The sequence below is a fragment of the Budorcas taxicolor genome, chromosome 11 (assembly GCF_023091745.1).
Source record: "Budorcas taxicolor isolate Tak-1 chromosome 11, Takin1.1, whole genome shotgun sequence".
Lineage (NCBI taxonomy): Eukaryota > Metazoa > Chordata > Mammalia > Artiodactyla > Bovidae > Budorcas > Budorcas taxicolor.
In genome coordinates this window covers 164,514,403-164,535,653 of record NC_068920.1, presented here as the reverse complement: position 1 = coordinate 164,535,653, position 21,251 = coordinate 164,514,403, and the positions used below count along the sequence as shown (strand labels likewise).

At 64.0% G+C, this 21,251-nt stretch overlaps 1 protein-coding gene across 2 annotated transcripts in view; it reads right to left on the bottom strand.

Moving 5' to 3' along the window:
- Positions 1-796: 796 nt before the first annotated feature.
- Positions 797-21,251, bottom strand: part of COL5A1 (collagen type V alpha 1 chain) — a 142,077-nt gene continuing 121,622 nt past the window's right edge. The window contains exons 55-66 of one of the 2 annotated variants that reach the window (XM_052648745.1): positions 20,543-20,650; positions 20,404-20,457; positions 20,259-20,312; positions 19,856-19,963; positions 18,684-18,737; positions 17,803-17,838; positions 17,374-17,427; positions 16,653-16,908; positions 15,688-15,800; positions 12,463-12,531; positions 8,652-8,885; positions 797-3,198 (exon numbers count right to left, since the gene is read on the bottom strand). In XM_052648745.1, the coding sequence (XP_052504705.1) occupies positions 3,052-3,198; positions 8,652-8,885; positions 12,463-12,531; positions 15,688-15,800; positions 16,653-16,908; positions 17,374-17,427; positions 17,803-17,838; positions 18,684-18,737; positions 19,856-19,963; positions 20,259-20,312; positions 20,404-20,457; positions 20,543-20,650 (1,287 nt within the window). In that variant the 3' untranslated portion in view covers positions 797-3,051. Of the gene's footprint in view, positions 3,199-8,651; positions 8,886-12,333; positions 12,403-12,462; positions 12,532-15,687; positions 15,801-16,652; positions 16,909-17,373; positions 17,428-17,802; positions 17,839-18,683; positions 18,738-19,855; positions 19,964-20,258; positions 20,313-20,403; positions 20,458-20,542; positions 20,651-21,251 lie in introns of both variants that reach the window. The other variant, XM_052648746.1, reaches the window with a different exon arrangement.

Here is a 21,251-nt window from a genome sequence, read left to right as displayed (position 1 = left end):
CCGCGGGGCCCGGGAATCTGCACCCCTACCAAGGGGCCGATGCTCTTGCCGATGGCCCACGGACCCAGTGGCTTTGACAGCAGCCACACTCCCTGACATCCACGGCTGACACGAAGAGTTGCTCGTTTCTTGCTCAGGCTGCAAGTTCCTGGTGGTCTGGCTGGGGACTCCCTCCGGGAACATGCTCGCTGGAGACACAGTCACCCCAGGAACACGGCTGCTGAGATGCAAGAGGGAACCACCGAGACCGCAGGAGCCACACGCTACTCCCTCTGGGCGTCATCGGCCGTCACGAGCCAGGGGGCCAGGCAGGATTGTCTTTCTCTGTTTAGCTGGACAGCAGAAGCGGGAGCCTGGGGACCTGGCACCCCTGCAGGGCAGTCAGGGTCTGAAGGACCAAGGCTTGTGGAAACTCCCCCACGAGGCGGGAGGCTGAGCTCTGGCCACAGCCCAAGGCCTCTCAGGGCACAGCTCTGCGCAATGCCCCCTGCTGCTGCTTCTGAGGAGGAGCTCCTTTGGCGGATGGTCTGGCCTATGCCTTCCTTCCACTGTGACCATGATGAGGGTTTTGAGAGCTTCCACTGTCCTGAGATTGGGGTCACACATCAGTTTAATGCAGGGGAAGGCCCTGGTCACACTTAAGAAGACAGCCGATCACATCTATTTACGGTGGAAACAGTCATCTTGATTTATTGAAAAACTATTACAATTATTCCTCTGTTACACAGGTTTAAAATATTTTTAAAATACCCTTTCCTGGGCATTACAGTGGAAACGTATGAACACGTCTATTGGGTTTCCGGGAAATGTACAGTATGTCGCTTGACATCCTATCTTAAAGGGCCTAATGTCCTAGAATATTCACCGTAGGTTTTCTTTTGACCATTCTCCTTTTCTCTTCATCAACCTCTGTCCAATTATATAGATGAGGGAAAAAAATAAAATTACACCAAAAGAATTTCTGCAAATATAAGAAGTAATTTTATTGCAATATATCATAGCTAAGTGGTCTGGGGAGAATGGGACATGTTTTGACTCAGTACAAATTACAACAGCTTTGAAGGGACCAACGGAGGACAGATTGACAGAATAAAAGGAGAACTTGGTGGGATGAGAAATCAAAATGGAATCACATGACCTAGACAAAGCCCACAGGGCGCCCTGTGGCAACGACCCGATATGGCTTTTCCTTTGAAGAGAAGAAGGACAGGGTCATTGGCAGACGCTGGCATCCCGGGTGCGGAAGAATCTCAAAGCCAGACTTTTCTTTGGCAAGAGCAAGACTCAATTTCTAGGGGATTTGGGAACTCTTCGTGGTGGTGGTGGTGGTGGGTGTCATTACTCCTGGGTTGCTCTGCTGCGGTTTCCTAAGCTGGAGCCATGGTCCGATGGGGCAGGGTGGGCAGAGAACAGCACCAGGGCTGGGACCTGTCACAACTCCTCCTGAGGGGGCTGCACGGGGCCCCGGGGCCCGTCTCGCTTCTCCCATCCTGACAGGAAAGGGCATTGCACAAGGGCAGCTTTTCACAGTAAAGGAATCACCTTTCCTGCCAGCCCAGCACGTCCTTGCCCTCGTGCGGTGAGGAGGACCAGTACCGGACGGGGCCTGGCTGGCCCGAGCACCCGAGCAGCTGAGACCCACGCCCAACACATTTGCAGACGGAAATCCAAATTGCTTTCATGGGGATAAGGCACAGCTGGTGACCCCGGCGGGACTCACTGAGTTCATTGCACATTTGTCTGTCTGCCGAGGCCACACGGAGGGCAGCCCCGCTGAAGGCCACGTGCTGCCTCAATTCAGTTCTTGCAAAAAACAACAACAACAACAACGACAATGCAGAAGTTAGCACCACAAACATTCGGCAACTGAATACAATCTGCCATCGTTTCACTGTGGATCACGCGGGACGCGTCCGCGTGTTGTGTGTGTGTCTTCCGATCACAGACACACAGCCTAAGAGTGGTACCCCGCCTGGAGCGGCGTCGCTGCTGTCTGGGAGGAGGGCAGGGCTACGGGAGGGCAGGTGGCAAAAACCTAGATGGTGGCGGCGAGAGCCAGGAGGGAGAGAGATGGGGAACGAGGCCCAGCAGGCAGCCCCAGGGTCACCTTCAAGGATCTTAACACATAGCACCACAAAAGAGTGTAAACATAAGCACCAATTTTCATTGAATTATCATCGACAGAAAATGCGGTTTCCCTGCCCTGGACATTCTCCCATCAGGCTCTGCAGGAAGAAACATGGAAAAAGGAAGCAATTAAAATTAATTTAAGCCTAAGTGCATGTGGAGAAGACAGAGTATAAAATCCTTTCTTTCTCTCTCCGTTTAAAAAAAAAAAAATCCAGAGCTAATCAAAGGCTTGTCTGAAATGGGCACTGGCACCTGCTTGGCGACAGTAGAGTGAATGCTCGCTGCCTTTGGCAAATTCCCAATTCATCACGTGTCCTGGAGCGGGCGGGGGTCCCAGGGGGACTGCAGCGGGGTTCACAGGCATGACTGAAAGTCAGGGACACTGAGCATGTATGACAATACGATACAGATATTTACTTAAAACTCACAGAAACAGAAGCACCTTTAATCCATCGCAAAGGCACACACAGGATGCCATTTGGCCTGTGAATGGATCTTGTTAAAAACGGAGGCTCTGGAGGGCGGGGTGACCTGTACAAGGCTGGCCTCGGAACAAGGTTTGAAGGTCAGGGGAAAATACACATCTTCAAGTTGATTTTATTTTTTTTAAGGAGTGATCTCCAAATGCGGCAGCCCTACCCCTCTCCGAGAAGACCATCCACGGGCTGGGGGCAAGGCCCGTGGGCCCCGCTCCCTTCCCAGGGAGCGCGGCGTCGCCGGGACGGGGCTGCTGGAAGCGGGCGGCTGCAGGGCATCTAGGTCATGTGATTCGGCTCCAGGGTGGGGGCGCGGACGCGGCTCTTTCCCTTTGCTCTCGTGCGGGGGCGGGCCCGGCGCGGTGCGAGGGGCCCTCGCTGTCCGGACGCCCGCAGGCGGCGCGCTGAGGTCACGAGGTTGCTCTTGGGGCCGGGCTCGCGGCTCCTAGCCCAGGAAGCAAGCCGGCCCCACTTCAAACCCGAATTTCTGTGACGCTTCACCGAAGTCGTTGAACATGATGTCGACGATGGGCACCTGCTCCACCTTGGGCGTGTCAATCTCCAGAACCGTCTTCTGATACCCTTTCTTCGTCTGCAGGGGGTGGGGGAGAGCGGGATGGGTCAGCAAGGGCGGTCCACGTCCGCCACACCCTCCCTAGCTCCGAAACCCACCCCCAGCAGGATGACCGCCGTGGGAGCTGGCATCTCACGCCAGGACATCATCCAGTCCCGACGCTTGGGAGCAGGACGCAGCGTAGGGAGGCTGTGCTGAGGGTCCTCAGCCCATCGGGACCCACGCTTACATCCCCGCCAGCTGGGACCCCCCCATCGAGCCCCAGGGATCTGCCCCAGGGCAGTCCAGCCAGGATGAGTCAGCCCTCCCCAGCTCCAACCACCTGCCTCACTCCCGTGAGCATCTGGGTTCCCACCCAGCACCACTCTGGTGGAGCCACCTTCCGGGTGGGAGAGTGAACCCCTGGGGGTACAGAACTGCCCCCGGAGTGCTGGCTCCCTTCCCCCACTGGCCGCGTCCCCCAGAATGCAGGGGGTGAAGGAGCAAGTCCACGCTGGACGGAGAGCCACCCACACCCAACCCTGAGCACCAGCACACCTGTCAGGGATGCACTGGCCCCGCCCCTGGCAACGCCCCCAAGACGAGGGTCCGGGATCATCTCAGACACCGCCCACCGGCCTGTTCTGGACCAGTGGTCTTTTCTGCCTCACCTGAGAACAGGCGCGGCCTCAGAGGGATCTGGTCCCAGGGAGGCTGTCCCTCCACCACCCAATCCCCCACGACGGGTGACTAGTCCAGGGAGAAGGCAGCACCTCCCGGGGCCTCGACCCCCTCCAGCAGGATAGTGTGGGCACGACCCTCTCAGGGAGGCCATAACCATCACCTGGGTGACCGTGAAAAGCCCCCGGAGCCCCATGTGGCCCTGGCAAGGGGGTCAGTGAGTCCAGCTGCTAGCAGGTGGCCTCCACTCTCTGGATGGCAGGCTGCAGGACGGCCCCGGTCCCTGACTTCCAGGTGGATCACTCCTCAGGGGGCGCCTGCCTGGTGAGGACAGCCTCAGCAGGGAGCTACACCGGTCAGTCGCTCAGCACCCTCAGGCACCTTCAGGGACTGACTGTGTGCGGCCCCAGACCTGATGGGGAAGCCTTACCCCCTGGGTGACTGTGTTGGGAGGTCATTAGGTCACTGGGATGGGGCCTCATGAATGGGATTCGTGCCCTTTTAAGAAGCAGGTGGAGTGCTAGCTCGTAACCCTGTGTGAGAACAAGGGGAGGTGGGGCGGCCGTGTGCAGCCCAGGGGAGGGCCCCTACCGGCCCGGACGTGAGCCTCCAGCACTGCAAGGGTGACTGTGCTGTTGATAAGCCCCTGGCCAGCAGTGATCTGACCAGCAGCTCAAATAAACCAGGACAGATGCTGGGCCAGAGCCAGCCCGCTGAGCTACCCCCACATTCGTTACCCTCCGAAACTAAGTCAGGTGACTGATATCCACTATTTTAGGTGCCAAATCTGGAGGGTGACTTGTTACAAGCAATGGATGACTCCCATACTCGCTGCAGCTCGTTTTTCTCCACTGGAGGACGGGTACCCTTGCTCCATGGATGCGGAGAGGATGGGCGGAGCCTCATGGAACAGGGTTCCCGGCCCGGCCTCCATGAAGGCGCCTTTGGACTGAGCCTGGGAGCAACCTGCTCTGAGTTTCCTTCAGAATCTCCACAACCCTCAGACTCGCCTCCCCTCGGCCCTGCCTTCACAGGAAGGGAGCACCCTCAGCGGGCCAGGCTAGGGCTGCTTTAATGCTAGGATCAACACTTCAGAGTCAAGTGTCCTCCTGGGAGCTTGTTAGCACCGCTGGCTTCAGCCCGTCCTGGAGACAGGATTCAGGAGGCCGAGAGCGGGATGCGGCATCTGCCTGGTGTAGGTGTATCTTGGGCAATTCTGACACGCGTGGGTCACAGTCATCCTCTGAGCAACACTGTCTGAAGGACTTGTCCAGCGGCCAGGAGCTCAAGGCCACAGATGCCGTGGGCTTCCAGCAAACAGGCCGAGGCCTGGCCTGGGGGGAATAGCCAGGCTTCCACTGCCAGGGAAGGGGCTAAGGACCACTGCAGCTTTGTGGGTGCTGGGAGGGACTGGGTGGTAGTGAGGCTGAACTCAGAGCCCCCAGAGGGGATGCCATCCTCGCCTCTCCAGGCAGGGAGCCCTGGGAGGAAGTGGAGCCCTTTCCTTCCCTTGGCCCGTCCAGCGAGCACGGTTCAGAGTCCACCCATCCCTCTGCCCCAGCTCTGGCCCTGGTCCGACCACCACCCAGCAGGGGCTCGAGGGGACGGCCAACCTGGCCTCCGATGGGCCTCCGCTGTCATGGGGAGCTGGGCAGCTCGGCTTGCCTCTCCTCCACAAAGCGGCCTTGGCAGCACCAGCGCCCGCCTCCTCCTCCCACCAGGGATGGCAGCATGTGCCAAGCTGGCAGGCGCTTCCTTCTGGACGGACGGGGCCCCAGCGCTGCGGTTATCAGAGCACTCAGAGGGGCTGCGCTCCATCACCCCGTTACTCCTGAGGCATAAATGACCATCATGGGCTGGCAATGGCCCCCAGGGTGCGTGGAGCTGCATAAACCGCGGGATTCACGTGGCAGGGCTCCTGGGGCCTCCTGTCCAGGGATTCGAGCCTCTGCACTCCAGGCCCTGCCCATCAGGCTGCACAGCCGCACCACACCAGAGTCCAAATCCCATTGTCTCTGGTCCTTACTACAATGTGGACCGAGCGGGCCTCCAGGGAGGCAGGCCTCTCTGCCCCAAGCCTGCGTTCCTCGAGCCTCTGGCACGAGTGCCTGTGAGGGGTGTGACCTTTAAAGTCGTGGCTGCACTTACGACGGGCGGTGGCGTGGTGCAGGGTGAGGAGAGCACAGCTGCTGCAGGCCATCCTCCAGAAGCGCCCAGCGCCCCAGCTCTGTGCTCCGCCCGGCCTGGGCCTCCTCGCGTCCCCTCTCCTGCCTGCCCGCTAAGCCCATTTTCCCCATCAGCTGGGTTACTCTCTTTAGACACGACCTCTCCACCTTCTCAAAGACAGACTCTTTCCAGGAATAAAAACGTCAGGCGCCGGATGCAGACATGTCCACGATGCCAAGTCTTGCTGTTGCGCCGGAGGTGCCCGGAGGACCAGCTCGGAGCATGGCAGTGATTGCCAGGCTTTCTGGAGCCACAGCAGCCGACTGGGTCTGTGCTTCCCTCAAGGAGCAGCTCAGGGCCTGGATCTCACGTGGGTCTCGGGGTCGGGGTGCCTGGGTGGCAGGGCTGGCTTTGGTGGGTGGAGACAAGGAGCCGGATCCTTCTGACCTCTGTGACTCGGAACCTGTGACTGTCCATCCTGAAGAATGGTGGCCCTCTGCCGGGCACTCTTGTCCCCAGAGGTGCGCATGGCAACGCCACCTGCCCTTTCACCCCAGATGCATTTTCCCAGCATCCTTTCAGGGAACGGCCCCTCTTCTGGAAAACCAGTCTCCACCCTTTACCAGGTGATGCATATGGGCCAGCCAGAGTGTTTCCCTTTCTGCCAGGGGAGCCGGGGAGCTCAGCCCCGCTGCAGGCTCTGCCCCAGGGCTGACCCTCCTCCCCAAGTCCTCATTGCTCCTCCTCTTCCACCTGACTGCCTCACGCTCGGGAGCCCGAGCTGCCCCAAAAATAGGAAGGGCAATGATTCTGGGCTCACGGCGGCTCAGTACTCCTCCGGCACGTTCCTCCCGGAGCAGCCCCGTGAATCAGTGCTATTCTTGTCTTCTTTTGTAGGAGGCAGACACGAGACAGGGTTTTAGTTGGCGCCTCATGACCTCTGGAAGCAGCTTGGGGTTTGCGTCAGGCACGTGAGCAGATGCTAGACGACCAGGGCTTCTGGAGCTTTGGGTCCTTTTCCCTGGGGTACCCTGCATCCCCTGACCTCAGGGAGGGACCCGCTCTGCACAGGCCACGGTCAGGTCCAAAGGACTGACCCACACCAGGGCCAGGGGCCAGGGCAACTGGGGGCGGGAAGGCTGCCCCATGGGGCACCCTGGCCCCATGCCTGCCCTGCACACACTCACCTCTAGTCCTCAAAGAACCCTGGGGGTTATAACTAGATCGTTTTTTGGGAAGAAGGACTGGAGCTCCTCAGCCGAAAGGGCCAGGCCAGTCCCAGCAGAGCAGCCAGGGGAGGAGGCAAGATGTGAGTCTGGTTCCACCTGAGTCCTGCTCTTAGCAGTGGGTCAGCACCTGCCTTCCTGCTGGCCCGCTGGGCTCATCCCAGATGCCCCAGGCTGGCCAGGTGGCCAGACCACCTCAACGGACCTTAGGGAGAACCCTCAGATCCCACACGCCCGAACAGTATGGGATGCGGATGCAGAGGCAGGAGCGCTGGCTGCCAGCAAGCACGCAGAGGCAGCTTGGTGCCCGGGATGCCGGCCCCCGGCTGGGGACGCTTGTGACCAGCTCTGACACACGCCCTGGCTGCTCTGTTCAATAGGAAGGTTGGAGTCAAGTGTAAAACCTCCAGAACCAAGAGGAACCAGAAGGGATCGCAGATGGTTTACTCCGTGTGGAAATCCATGGGAAGGGCCCGACTGGGACTGGGTCCTGGGACGGAGGGAAGGGCTTCCCGACCATAAGATGGGAGGCTGGCGCCTTCCAGAGAAGGGTGTCCACAGAGGCTGGCACCACGCAGTGGGCCCTGGACACCCAGCAGGGCAGAGCCTACACTAGCCAAGTCCCCGAGGGAGCCAGGCTGGGCAGGGACCTCGGGCAGGTCTCTGGAAGCAGGTGGTGAGAGGTCAGTGGTCGGATGTCAGAGGGGGCAGTAAGACCAGCAGGACAGTGATTCCTGGTGATCCCCCGACCTCCAGCCTCGGACAGGCCACACGGGAGACCCATGTGAGGGTTTTACCAGGACTGGGCCCTGTGCAGGGCTGCACTGAACATCTCCCAGTATCCCAGGACAGAAGGACCCAGCTCAGTTCTAGGGGCTGACCCTCACTCGGCGGGCACATGTAGGGGTGCAGGGGGGCAAGCACAAAGTCCAAAGAGTGAAGGCAGCCCAGCCCTGGCCGGCCTCTCGGGCCTGAGCAGAGCATCCTTCCCAGAGGGCGGCACGGGGTCCAGGGGGCGGACCCAGTGTGGGCCGGGGATGTCACGAGCAGGCAGTTCCACTGCCTGCTGTCCGCAGATATCTCCCAGGATGGCCATGTGCTCGGGCTCAGCCTCAGCTCCGGCCATTCCCCAAAGTGGAGGCGTCTCAACTTCCGAATCGGACCAAGAGCACTTCACAGCACCCCAGGCTCTCGGTCAGGGACCCGGGCTCGGCCTCTCCAACCCCAGCACCTCGGGAGGGCCCGGCTGTGGGCTACGGAGCTCCACGTCCACCAGCCACGGCCAGCCCTCACTGCACCCAGCACCCAGCACACGGCAGGTGCCCAGGAAGTTCGTGTCAAGCAAACGACAGCGCCGCACGAGAGGCGCCCGCCCCGCCCCGCACGAGGCGTCCGCCCCGCCCGCGCGCAGACACTCACGGCGCAGCCGTCCACCAGGGCGCGGATGTAGGGGCTGTTGTCATACGACATCTCCTCGTCGTTGGAGCCCAGGAAGCGCATGGCCTTGTCGTAGCTGCCCGTGGCGGCGTCCTGCCAGGCCACCGACTGGTAGCAGTTGTAGGTGATGTTCTGGTGGGCGGAGGCGCTGAGCAGCCGCAGGAAGGTCATCTGGACCACGCCCACGGGGTTGCCCTCGGCGTCCACGTAGGAGAGCTGCAGGGTGACAGGACGGGGGCTCAGCAGGCCGGGGACACGCGGTTGCGCAAGGCCCCTCGTCCACACGGGCGGGCTTGCGAGCTTCAGCCCGGAGCTGTCTCCTCTGGAGTACAGGCCGTGCCAAGGGCCCCACCTGGAAACAAGCCACACACCCGGGTCCCCGGGCCAGCGCTTGCTGGCTCTCTGGGGGGCTCCCTCGAACACAGTGAACCCCGCCTCATTTCCTTCAAGGACCCAAGTAACCCACCCACTCCTTCTTGCCTGGCTGGTCCCTACTCTGCCTCTGGGGCCCAACTCATATGCATCCTCTTCCAGGAAGCCTGCCTGGGTTAGATGTCCTCGCCCAAGGTGGCCTGGCTCAGTGTCCGTCTTTCCTACTGGCTGTAGGGCCCTCCACGCCAGCACTGGACTCCTGTGTTGGGGGTCCCTGGGGCCTGGTCGCTGGCCCTCCTTGGACCGAGAGCACCCTGAGCACAGGAGCTTGGCGTGCACATCCCTGTCTCTGGGCCCTGAGCTCAGCATAAGGAAGGTGCTCATTAGATGATGCTGACCACTGGCTGGTCGCCACGATGTACAAAGACCTGACCGGGGCTGTGAGAACTGGACACAGAAAGGGCAGGAGGCCTCGGAGAGGGACAGGCCAGTTGGCATGAGGTATGGGGTGCTTGGCCAGCAGACAGGAGGACCAGCCTGTGAGAGGGTCACGGGCCATATGGCCGAGAGCCAGAAGCCTGGAGGGACTGGGCACTTCCCTGAGCACAGGGGAAGGCCTCTGCGGCCCCCTCCCCAGGTGTGGACCCAGGGGAGAGCACAGCGGGTGTGGAGGCCTAGGGGTCAGGGGGTCAGCCTTGCCCACATGAGTGGGCAGCCTGAAGTCGGGGCGAGACACCCGGGAGAGAGGGCAGGCTGGTTCCCAAGTGACTCCTCGGCGTCACGGGCCGGGAGCTCAGCGGGCCAGTGCCAGGCGCCCCGAGGGACAGATCAGCTTCTGCACTTTCTCAGAGGCGGCTCTGTGAGCTGCTGCGCCCGGCAGGGGCAGGGGCTCCCAAACCCCTGGGATGAGGCAGGTCTCTCCATCCCCGAAGGCCCTCCTCTCAAACCCAGCAGGGCGAGCTCGGCTTGTCCTGGGTCCCCATCAGACGGGGGCGGGCGAACGTCAGGGCCTGACACCCCAGGTCCTCCCGACACACGGCTGCTTCACCTCCGCTTTGCCTCAGACCCCGGCGCCCGGCTCAGCCAGGCAGGCGCGCACTGGCTGCCCCCAAGCACACAGAGGCAGCTTGGTGCCAGGATGCCCGCCCCTGGCCGGGGACGCCTGTGGCCGGCTCTGTTCGACAGAGGGTTGGAGCCAAGCGTAAGTGCTTAGGAGCCAAGAGGAGCCAGAAGGGGTTACAGACAGTCTACTCTGCGTGGAAATCCACGGGAAGGGCCCCCAAACACCCGTGCTGATCGCACGAGGGGGACTTGAAGTCGATACTGTCCATGTATTTAGAGATCTTTGTGTGAGGACAGCTGATGGCAGCGAGCCAGGCCTGGCCTCCTGCTCCTCCCCACCCGAGCGGGAAGAGCGGCCAGCCAGCTCCCCACGTGGCCGCCGGCCGCCAACTTCCAGCTAGACCTTGAGGAGAGAAAGGGGATACCAACCGCGGTCCAGGCCGTCGGGCGCTCCTCCTGGAGGGAAGGTGACTGACTGGAGGCAGGAGGCATGCGCAGAGAGAGGCGGGGGGCAGTGCTGGACGCAGAAGGACCTGAAGCTCCAGAGCCAGGCAGGGGTGAGGCCCGGGCTCCGCCCACCCCGAGCCCCACGTTGGCATCCCAGAGCCCTGGGTGAGCCCCTCCCCTCCTGGGGAAAGGGGCTGTGCAGCGTCTCCTTCATGACGCCCAGAGCAGCCGGCCCAGAAAAGCGCCTGTTTCTTTGGGGGGCGACCTGCATCTACGCCCTGTGACGCCCACTGTGACGGTCACAGGCAGCTAGAGACGATGCGGCCGGAACATGGAGGGGATGTGCAGCCGTCCCCGGAACCGTCCCAACTCCCCGGCCTTGGTCAACTGTCTGCAAAGCAGGACGCAAGGAGGAGGTGGGCTCAGGCCGGCGGCTGAGAGGGGGTGCTCTGCACCCTTGTCTGCGGAATCAGGCGGTGGGCGTGGGGGTGAAGGGCCCCGTCTGGAGAAGCTCACCAGCACGGCTGCACAAGGGACCTGGCCCCGGCCCCTCCTCCTCCTGAGTCCTATGCCCACCCTCCAGCATCCACCGGGCTCAAGTGCCCCGGGCACTGCCCTCCCAAGGGGGCACCCACTTCAGGTCCTTCTGCGTGCCAGAGGCTCTGTCCTGAGGACAGCCCCAAGGCGGCGTGGGAAGGAGAGTCAGCAGGAGGGAGGGGGAGAGGGTGCCTGGGTGTCCGCACAGACAGACGAAGCCCATGACGAGGCAAGGCGAGCGCAGACTGTGTGTCTGGAAAGAGCTTCGGTGACTGGGGTTCGAGCACACGGGGCGTGAGCTGTTAACTGAGCACGCAGCACCTTGGGGTCTGGATCAGGGTCCCCGGGGTGGACCGCTGGGAGGCCCCACTCTGAGTCCCGGGGGAGAGCGGCCCTGGGCCCCTAGGAAGCCGACGAGGGCAGAGGGTCAGGCCCATGCCGTGGACCCGAGAGCTGCTTCTGAGAGACAAGCTCGTCCTCCCAGGGCCGCCGGGCAGACCCTGGCGGAGGAGGGGACGCAGGAAGCGAGGGGCTCTGGTGGCACCTGCAGCGTGGCCGTGTCTGGAACCTGGGCCTTGAGCTCATCGGGAAGGGGCACAGAACCCTGCACTGGGCCCCAGTCAAAGGCCCAGAACGTTCTGGGAAAACGCCCTCCCGGGCGGAAGCAGTCACAGCCCCAGGGGATCGGGTGCGACGGGCCTCAGTCTCTCAACCCCTGGAGACCCACCAAGTCCAGTCCTTCCGAGGGATGCCAGCTGCCTGTACTCCAGATGGACCATTCAAGACTGGGTCCCCGCAAGTTCGCTCGGGGACTAGCACGGCCGCGTGGGACACAACGGAGGAGCGCGTGGCCCCTCGGCCCGGCCGCAGCAAGGGCGGGGCACGGGGCACGAGCCCTGGAGGGGCTGGACGGCTCAACCGGCCAGGGCCCACGCCATCCGCGCTGCCCACTAGGACTGAGCTAAATAAACCCTCCACTCCGGGGGTCTGTGGTCTCGGTTCCCGGCAGCACCCAGCCGGGGGCTCTGAAAGCCAGCCTCACGCCCTCCACCTGATCAGACAGCTGTCCGGCTGCCCTCGGCTAGAGTGGACCCCCGTCGGCGCGGCAGGAGGGGCCAGCCTGAGCCTGGCGGTCACAGCAGCAGAGCAGTTTGGCCAAAGGGCGAGAGCAGGTGCGGCACTGGGGGTCCGTCCATGCAGAGCCGAGCCAGGCCGAGCCGCGAGCAGGCAGCCCCGGGCCACTTACCAGCGACCCCCGCTTGTACTGACTGTACCAGGTGGAGGGCTGCTCTTTGGGCCAGCGGGCCATCTTACTCTGCAAGATATGAAACGGGCGGGTCTAAACCACACCGCAGCTCGGTGGGGGCCATCTTACCAGTTTGCCACGCTTGAACTCACTGAACCAGGAACCCGGGTTTTCTTTGGGCCAAGAAGTGATTCTGGCCTAAACATCGAGGGGAGAGGCGGGAGGGAGAGAAACAGAGAGAACGAGAGCGTTACTGCTGCCTCCTCGAGACGCAGGTGCGCAGTCTCCCCGCCGAGCGGAGCAACTGCAATGGCCGGCCGGCCCTTCCAGCACCCCATCTCCCCTGGAGCTGGCGCTCGCCCCGGGACAGGCCTGTGATCACTGGCCCTGGCGCTTTCCAGGGGTCAGCACCGGCTCACGGGCAGAATCAGAGTTTGCATCTGATCGCTTCCGTGTGTCCAGCACCAAGTACAGAGCCTTGCGCTTGGCGACTGCAGAGACACGTTCCTGGAGCGGATGAATGAAGGGGTGGGCGTACGGCTGCCCCCGCATCTCACCCGAGTGAGGACAGGAAAAACAATAGGGCCAGTTACTGCTGACGCGCTGAGGGCACCCGGTGGGCATCCTCTCGTCTGACCCCCCGATCTAGGGGCGACCTAGGGGCGAGGCTTCATCTCCAAGGCCTCTTCCTGGGAACAGAGCGGTCAGGAGCCCCTCCAGGGTCCAGCCAGGGGTGAGGCGCACACGCTTCCTGCCTGTGGTGCGTGCACTGGTGGCAGGCGCGGTGTGTGTGCTGAGTGGGCGGCGGGGCATCCTCTCCGGGGAGACCGCCCGTGAGTCCAGCCTGTTCCCAGCCGTCCCTCTGGTCCTCTGCCTGTGCCGCGGGTCCTGGGCCCCATCCCCGGCTCCTCTCCTACGCTTGGCTCGTGCAGGGGAGCCTGAGCAGTCTCCCCAGGGGAGGGCCAGCGCGTCCAGCCCGCCTTCCATCCTGCAGGACCCTGTCCCGGGCTCCGAACCTCTGTTCTTGGTGCTGCGCTCGGCCAGCGTGAGGACTGCACCCTCCCGGAGCAGGAGCGGGCCTCGCCCAGGCCTCTCCTGCTGCCAAGGGGTCCCTGCGGCCTGGGCGACTGGGCACATCTCCACCCACCCAAGGCCCCCAGCCCGTGGGCCCGTGGAGGTCAGCACATGAGCAGAGGGAGAGCAAGCGGCCGCGGGGCTCACTCAGTGCCTGAAGCCCACCGTCCGCCCAGCCCCACCACCCGGGAAGGCTCCTGGGGGCTCCCCTGGCTCCCCGGCAGTGAGGCCGTCTGCAAAGGACAGACAGCAACGCAAGGACGTGGAACAGCTTTTTTCCACCTGCATTTCCCCCGGGGCCTCCGTCAGAGGCAGGGCCGGGGGCTGGGTTTCCTCGTGACCCACAGGGATCTTGCTGTCGGGAGTGCATTTCCCCAGGATTTAAAATCCCAGGTCAGGGGAGAGTGAGCACGAGCCAGGGTCCCTGCAGTGTCCCGGTCAGCGCAGGGCCTGCTCCTGCGGCGCCCTGGGGCCCCCCGTGGGGATCGTGAACCTCGGGGACTGGCACCGCGGCGGCTCCCCTCGAGGGAAGCGGCTCTGGGCGTCAAGGACGCTGGAGAGTCGAGGACAAGGGTGCCCAACTCCTGCCGGGCGTGACCCTGGACCCACGTGGCTCCAGGAGCCCGCCGTCCTCGGTGTGCGGCAGGGACGGGGAGCCGTCGGGGCATGACGTCACGGAGGAGAGTGTCCAGGAGGCGCAGGGGCACCGCGGCCCCAGACCGCGCCATCTGCCCACTAGAGGCCCCGCCCTACTTCCTCAGCTGCCCTGGGCCAGAGAGAGGCCAGCTTCCAACGCGTGCTGGAGAAGGCGGCACGTGACAGCCACCCCCGCGCCATCCGCACACCACCCCCGTGCCATCAACGTGCCACTCACACCAGCCACATGCCACCCCCATGCCATCCACACACCACCCCGTGCCATCCGCACGCCACCCCGTGCCATCCGCACGCCACCCACGTGCCATCCACACGCCACCCCGTGCCATCCACACGCCACCCACGTGGCATCCGCATGCCACCCACGTGCCATCCACACACCACTCCCATGCCATCAACGTGCCACTCACACCAGCCACATGCCACCCCCATGCCATCCACATGCCACCCCGTGCCATCCGCACGCCACCCCGTGCCATCCACACGCCACCCACGTGCCATCCGCACGCCACCCACGTGCCATCAACGTGCCACTCACACCAGCCACGTGCCACTCACACCAGCCACATGCCACCCCATGCCATCCACATGCCACCCCATGCCATCCGCACGCCACCCACGTGCCATCCGCACGCCACCCACGTGCCATCCACACGCCACTCACATGCCATCAACGTGCCACTCACACCAGCCACATGCCACCCCCATGCCACTCACATGCCATCCACACACCTCCCACACGCTTTCCACATACCACCCACATGCCACCCACACTCCATCCACACACCACTCACGTCCCATCAACGTGCCACTCACACGCCATCCACACGTCATCCACACGCCTCCCACACGCTACCCACACTCCATCCAGATGCCACTCACGTGCCATCAATGTGCCACTCACACCACCTACACGCCACCCACACACCACCCACACACCTCCCACATGCTATCCACACTCCATCCAGATGCCACCCACGTGCCACCCACACACCATCTACACGCCACCCACCGCCATCCACTCAGCATCCACACACACTGGTTTACACCTGTCCACACACACAGACACCACCACAGAGGCGAGGCCTCTAAAAGACCACAGGTGACTCAGATGGACACCTTACAAAATCTCCACGGATCAGAGCCTCACTAAACAGACTATAAAGGAATCCACTGCACTCAGGAGCAAATACCCTAGAAGCTGTCACTACGAATTTCAGCAAACGCCACCTTCTACACGGTGTGTTTGGGTTACTTGGCCCTTCAAGTCCTTCCACGGGCTTCAGGCGGGTCTGAGGTCAGGACTACAGGGTCATTTTGGGATGGATCTGACCAACCAGTGGTGGAAATCCTAGCTCCGGGGGTAGTCCGGGGAAGATACCCATGCGCCAGGCCCTCCTCAACCTTCCACACACGAGGCCGCACCAAGCCCGTCCCATCACTAGCAGTTTCTCCTCGAAGGAAATTCAAGTCTATTTCTGGAGGAGAAACCTTAATTTTGGAACTGGTTTTCATTTCCTGGTTTCAGCTTCTGGATTTCATTCCTGAAACTGCACACGTGGCACAGCAGGATTCCCGGGCCAGCCCCACCCTGGGAGAGGAGGTGATGGGGCCGGCACTCACCCCCTCGGACTTCTTGTCGGGGAAGACGCACGTCGAGCCCCCGGCCGTGAAGTTGCAGTAGACCTTGAAGGAGTCCCGGGAGCAGCCTTGGTTCGGATCCACCCAGTATTCGCCTGGACCACAGGGTCAAGGTCAGGGTCGGGGTCGGGGTCGGGGTCTAGGTCGGGGTTGGGGTCAGGGTCCGGGTCGGGGTCGGGGTCGGGGTAGGGGTCAGGGTCAGGGAGGCAGACTGTGAGAGCTGCCCCCTTGGTGGTACAGAAGCAGCTGCCACTGGGTGGCCCAGCACGGGCACGGCCTGGCCTCGCGCCGCAGCACGGGCCCCCTCTGGGCGACACCGTCCCTGCTGGGCCCACGGAGCCACGGGGATAGGCTGGTCCCCAGAAGCACAGCCAGAGCATGAGGCCCACAGGGCCCGGCTCTGGGTACCCAGGAGGGTGGCCCTCCCCGCTCGGCCTGTGGGTGGCTGGGAGCCCAGCGGTGCTCCGGGAATGGTCCCCGAAGTTCACGCACGTGGCGTCGGAGTCACCAGCACGGGGCTGGTTTGCGCTTTTATGGTACCTGGAGCCTAAGCGGTGCTTCCCCAGGCGCAACAGCGAACACCAGCACGAGGACTCGCGCACAGACGCAGCTGCCGCCGGAGCCCCGCGGCGGCGCGCACGCGCGGACGGGGACGCGCTGCACCCCCGTTTACAGACGCGGAGCACCGGCCCCCGGCAGAGCGCGTGGCCCGCCCGACAGCGACTGACTAAGACTAGGCTCCGCTCCGTGCGGCCCCGCGCCCCGGCCTCTTTCCTGGCTCCCAGGACGGCTTCCCGCTCTCCTGCGATGCCTCGCCAGGCGATGGGGCGGAGGCCCCTGCACCCCCATCCCCCCACGGGAGGGACCTGAGCGAGGCGCGTGCCCGCCCAGGCATGGGCCCCTGCCGCCGCCCGCCCCGTGCGTCCCCAGGCCCGCGGCCGCCCTACCATCGGGGAAGTCGGGGTGGCAGAGCTGGAGGTCTTTGCAGGTGCGCGCGGGGTTCTGCGGCGTGCCCAGCGGCCGCTTCATCTGCTCGATCTCCAGCTTCAGGGAGTTGAGCGAGCCGAAGATCTCCTCCATGCCGTCCGCATAGTCCATGTACTGCTCACCCTCGGCGTCGTCCATCAGCTGGCTGGCGTCGATGTTCCGCCGGGTCCTGGACGCCTGGATCGGCAGGGGCTGGATGACCTCGCCCGGGGGGCCCTGGGTGCGGAAGAGGGCAGCAGTGGGTGGGGCAGGGCAGGGCCCACGGCCAGGGCCGCAGCTGCAGGCACCTGTCCATCTCAGCACGGTCTTCTTCCCTTTCCTATGTCTCTGGAACATTCCACACGACCCTGCGGGGCCTTGCCCGGTGCTGCCTGACCCCTGCCCAACACACGCATGAGTGCACACACACGCATGCATATGCATGCATACACACCTGTTCACATAGAGGTAGGTGGGTGTGCACACACACACACACACGTGTGTGCTCACCCTTCTCTTCCCAACCAGACTTCCCAGGCCGAGGTGCCCTGGGCTGACCTGTGTCCAGGGCCAGGCCCCGCCCCACCACACATCACACACTGTTCAGAATGTTTTGGGATCGAACCACACAAACATTCTTCCCACAATTCTCTCGGCATTAGGGGACCCCCCTCAACTCCCGAGTCCTCAAGGGCTACTCACTGGTGGGCCAGGGGGTCCTGGCTGGCCTGCCTCACCCTTCGGGCCAGTTGGACCCTGCGGAGAAAGAAAAGAGAATCAGCCGTGGTCACTGAGGCCTGACGGGACTTGTCCACCTTGAGGTCGAGAACGATCCCCGGGAGCACATGGGAGAGGGGCCGATCGAACGTGCTGGGCGCCCCCCAGCTGCAGATGTGAGAGCCAGACACCTGAGGGGAAGCCAGGGGGGCAGAGCCTTCCTTGGGCACAGGGAGCTGTGGTCTGAGGTGACTCAGGCTGGAGGCGGGTGCAGGGCAGGCCAGCCCCAGAGGAGGGGCGTCAACCACCAGCCTCGAGAGGTAAGGGGGATGGGGGACCCCGGGAGGTTCTCAGCCCACGGCTGTACCCCCTCCAACCCTGGGCCCAGGGGCTGGTCAGGGTGATGCCACTTACCGAGGAGCCCTTAGCACCTTTTGGACCAGGGGGGCCCTGTGGAGAGGGGCAGGGCGTCAGTGGGGGGCGGCCCCTTCCCCCCAGGCCCCCGCTGTGACCCGCACCCCCACAGCCTTCCTCCCTTAGGCCCTCCTCCTCCGCCCATGGCCCCTCCCAGGAGTCTGAGCTTGCACCTGCTTCACAGGGAGGCAGGTGGGGGGGCGCTCACCCACACGGAGGCTGGGGGTCCTGTGGGCCTCAGCCCAGCCCCCCACCCCCCAGCAGGGAAATCGCAGCTCAAGCAGCCGGCGTGAGAAGCAACAGGGGCATGGAGGCCCCGGAGGCCCTGACGTGGAGCCCCCAGGCCCTCCCGACCACCTGCCACAGGGCCAGTGGCAGAGAAGCTAGGGCCACCTTCGGCCACGTGGACCCAGGCCCAGGTGGGGCTCAGAGGCTGATTGGTTTGGGCGAGAAGCAATTCAAGGCTCGGGGACGTGTCCTGGGTCTCCCAGCTGCAAGGGGAGGCCCCAGGCTGGTGCCTGGAAGCCGGGACCCCAGGTCCTCATGTCTGGGCCAGGCTGGCCCTGCTCATGCAGATGGCGAGGGCCAGAAGGGACCGGCCGCTATCCTCACTGTCCCCCAAATGTCTACAGAGGACTGTTCACATGCCTAAAAAGCCTGGAGAAAGAGCCTCGCCTTCATCTCCCGCACCTGAAATCAGGGCCCAGCGACCCACTTCCTGGTTTCCATCACTCAGAGCTCAGATCAGAGATAATGAGCAGAGAAACCCGGGGGTGGAGGGGCCCAGACCCCACCCTGGGGCCCCACAGCTTCCCCGTGGCCACTCCCACCCCACTCCCCCAGAACAACCCAGGGAACCACGCGCCCCTCCAGATACGCACCGGCAGGCCGGGGGGACCGGGGGGGCCAATCGGGCCGGAAGGACCGGTGATACCCTGAAAGGAGCAGAAACGCGGTCGTCATCGCCCAGATCAGGGGGGAGCCTGTCCTGCAGCCTCAGCCCCCGGCTCTCACTGGCCTCCTCCCCCGACTCGGACACGTGTGAGCAGAGCCCTCACTCCCTGCGGGGCCTGGTGAGGCCTGAACGCCTGCCGGGAGGCCTGGCACCCCAGGGGCCACTGCCCAGCCAGCCTGGAAGGACCCCCGGGGAGCCTGAGCGTGACCCCCCCTAACGTCTCGTGTGCACCAGCCCTGCCAGGTCCCCTCTTGCTGCTTTCTGCTCCGGCTGGGGGTCCACCCTGAGCACAAGTCCCGGGCAGGGGGCAGAGAGCATCCTGGGGCCCTGTCTCTTCCGCCTGTCCATCCAGCCTCCCAGGGGCTTCCCCACAGTGGAGCTTGCACCCTCTGACTGACCCTCTCTCCTGGTCTAGGTGCCACGGGGAGACATGGCGGGGGTGGGTGAGGCAGGGGATGTCTCCTCCCCCGGGGCTCCTCCCTCCAGCTCTGCCTCAGGCACCCTGCCCTCTCCCAGGTCAGGTGCCAGCCAAGGTGGGCACAGCTCAGGGGCACGTGTGAGCCTTCACACCCGGCTTGGGCAGTGGGGGTTCACAGGCTGCAATGAGGCCCCGTGGCCTTGCTGTGGGGACGGGAAAGGCAGGCCTGCCAGGCCTCAACCCCCTCACGCACACCCTCCCATTCCCCGGCCGAAGAATCCACTGCCAGAACCTCCCAGGTGCAGGGCAGGCCAGCCTCGCAGGCTGTTTTCCTGGCTGTGGTTTCCCAGGGGCTGCTTCCCAGGGAAGTCCGAGGTCAGGCGCACATATACGGGGTCAAGGGGGAGCCAGGATGCAGCTGAGAGTCGCTGATGACCTCTGGATGCTCACCTGGGACAGAGGGCCTTTCCGAGTGTGGTGGGGGTGATGACCTTCACTGCGGAGGCCAGCAGGACTGTGAGGGCTGCTCAGGGCCTGGGCTGGGCTCCAGTTCCACCCCTGGGCCCTGTGCACCTGGGCAAGCCCGGCCCCGCGGCTGCTCCTGCCCTGACCTCGTGGCCCGGGACGTCCTTCTGGCTCGAACAAGCCTCTAGCCTTTGGACACAGCCTGTTCCACGTACCTGTTCTCCCTTAGGGCCCGAGGAGCCCTGGGGTCCGGGGACTCCACGTTCACCCTTTTCTCCCTGTTCGCCCGGAGGTCCGATGAGGCCGATCAAGCCTGGGTGACCCTGTGGGAATGAGAGGGGCATTTGCGGTGGCAACACCTTGCGTCCGGCCATGTGGGCCAGCCAGAAGCGGCAGCGCCGCCTTCCAGCCTGCCCGAAGCTCCTGCAGTGGAAGCGTGCCCCGGGCCGGCCCCGACAGCGGGCAGTGGCCGGGTCTCCAAGCCACGCGGAGCTGTCCCTTGTGTCCCCACCCTGAGCAGGTGACACAGGCGGGGACAAGCCAGACCTCGTCGGGTCCGAGGCACAGGCTCTCAAAGAGCCCGCGCTTCAACTGCACGGGCGCCTGCAGGCCACTCACCTTTTCTCCTTTGGGTCCAGAGTCTCCTTTGAGGCCGGGGAGTCCTGGGGGGCCCTGCGGGGGAGGCGGGGGGCTCAGAGTTCTCGTCCCCAACCCCGCCCTCTGCCACCTCTGCCGGGGGCCCCTGGGGCACGTCCTGACTCACCATGGGTCCTGGGGGGCCATCGGGGCCCGGGGCTCCGGGGAGACCTTGTTCACCCTGAAACACAGTCGACCATGCCCGTGAGCCCGGCCCTCAGCAGCCGCCGCCCCACCCCCTGGCCCCCCACCCTGGGGTCACTCACCACTGGGCCAGGGATCCCTCGAAGGCCGTCGGGCCCCGGCTTCCCAGGGGCCCCCTGGGGGCCGATGGGGCCAGTCTTCCCAGGAGGGCCTTCCAAGCCGGCTTCTCCCTGCAAGGAGGACAGAGTGGGGTCCCGACGCTTGAGGCTGTGGTCACCCTCACCCCGAACCACTGTCCAGAAACCCCGAGGAGCCTTGGCGAGAACCCCGTGTGCCCCGACACCCAGAGGCTGCCCCCAACTTTCCTGCCTATAGAGGCCACCCAGCCCCACCCTCCACCCACTGAAGACCTCAGTCAACCAGGCTCCAGCCACCCAGTCACCACGGCCACCACGGCGGTTACAGCCAGCTTGGAGCTCACGGTAGACATAGCCGCGTGTCCTGAGCTCCACTGTCTCAGTCGACACCAGGGCCCCTCCATTCCAGAAGGAGGCACCCAGGCCCCACCCAGAGCTCCTGGGGAGAGCGGCCACGAGGGCTCGGGTGCCGGGCTGCACCCTAACCTCACCGCAGGGCGCCCCACTCTCTGCTCTGCCCCGTGGTGGGCGCCGTCACCGTCTCTGCTTTTCAGGAGAGGCAACCAGGAGCGGCCAGGTTGATGCCAGGCCCTGAGGCACGCGTCACGGCCTCCCCTCCCCCAGGCTGGTGGGGCACATGAACAGCAGTGCGCGGTCAGGGACCCCCGGCCAGAGGCACAGCCCGCCTCCCCCT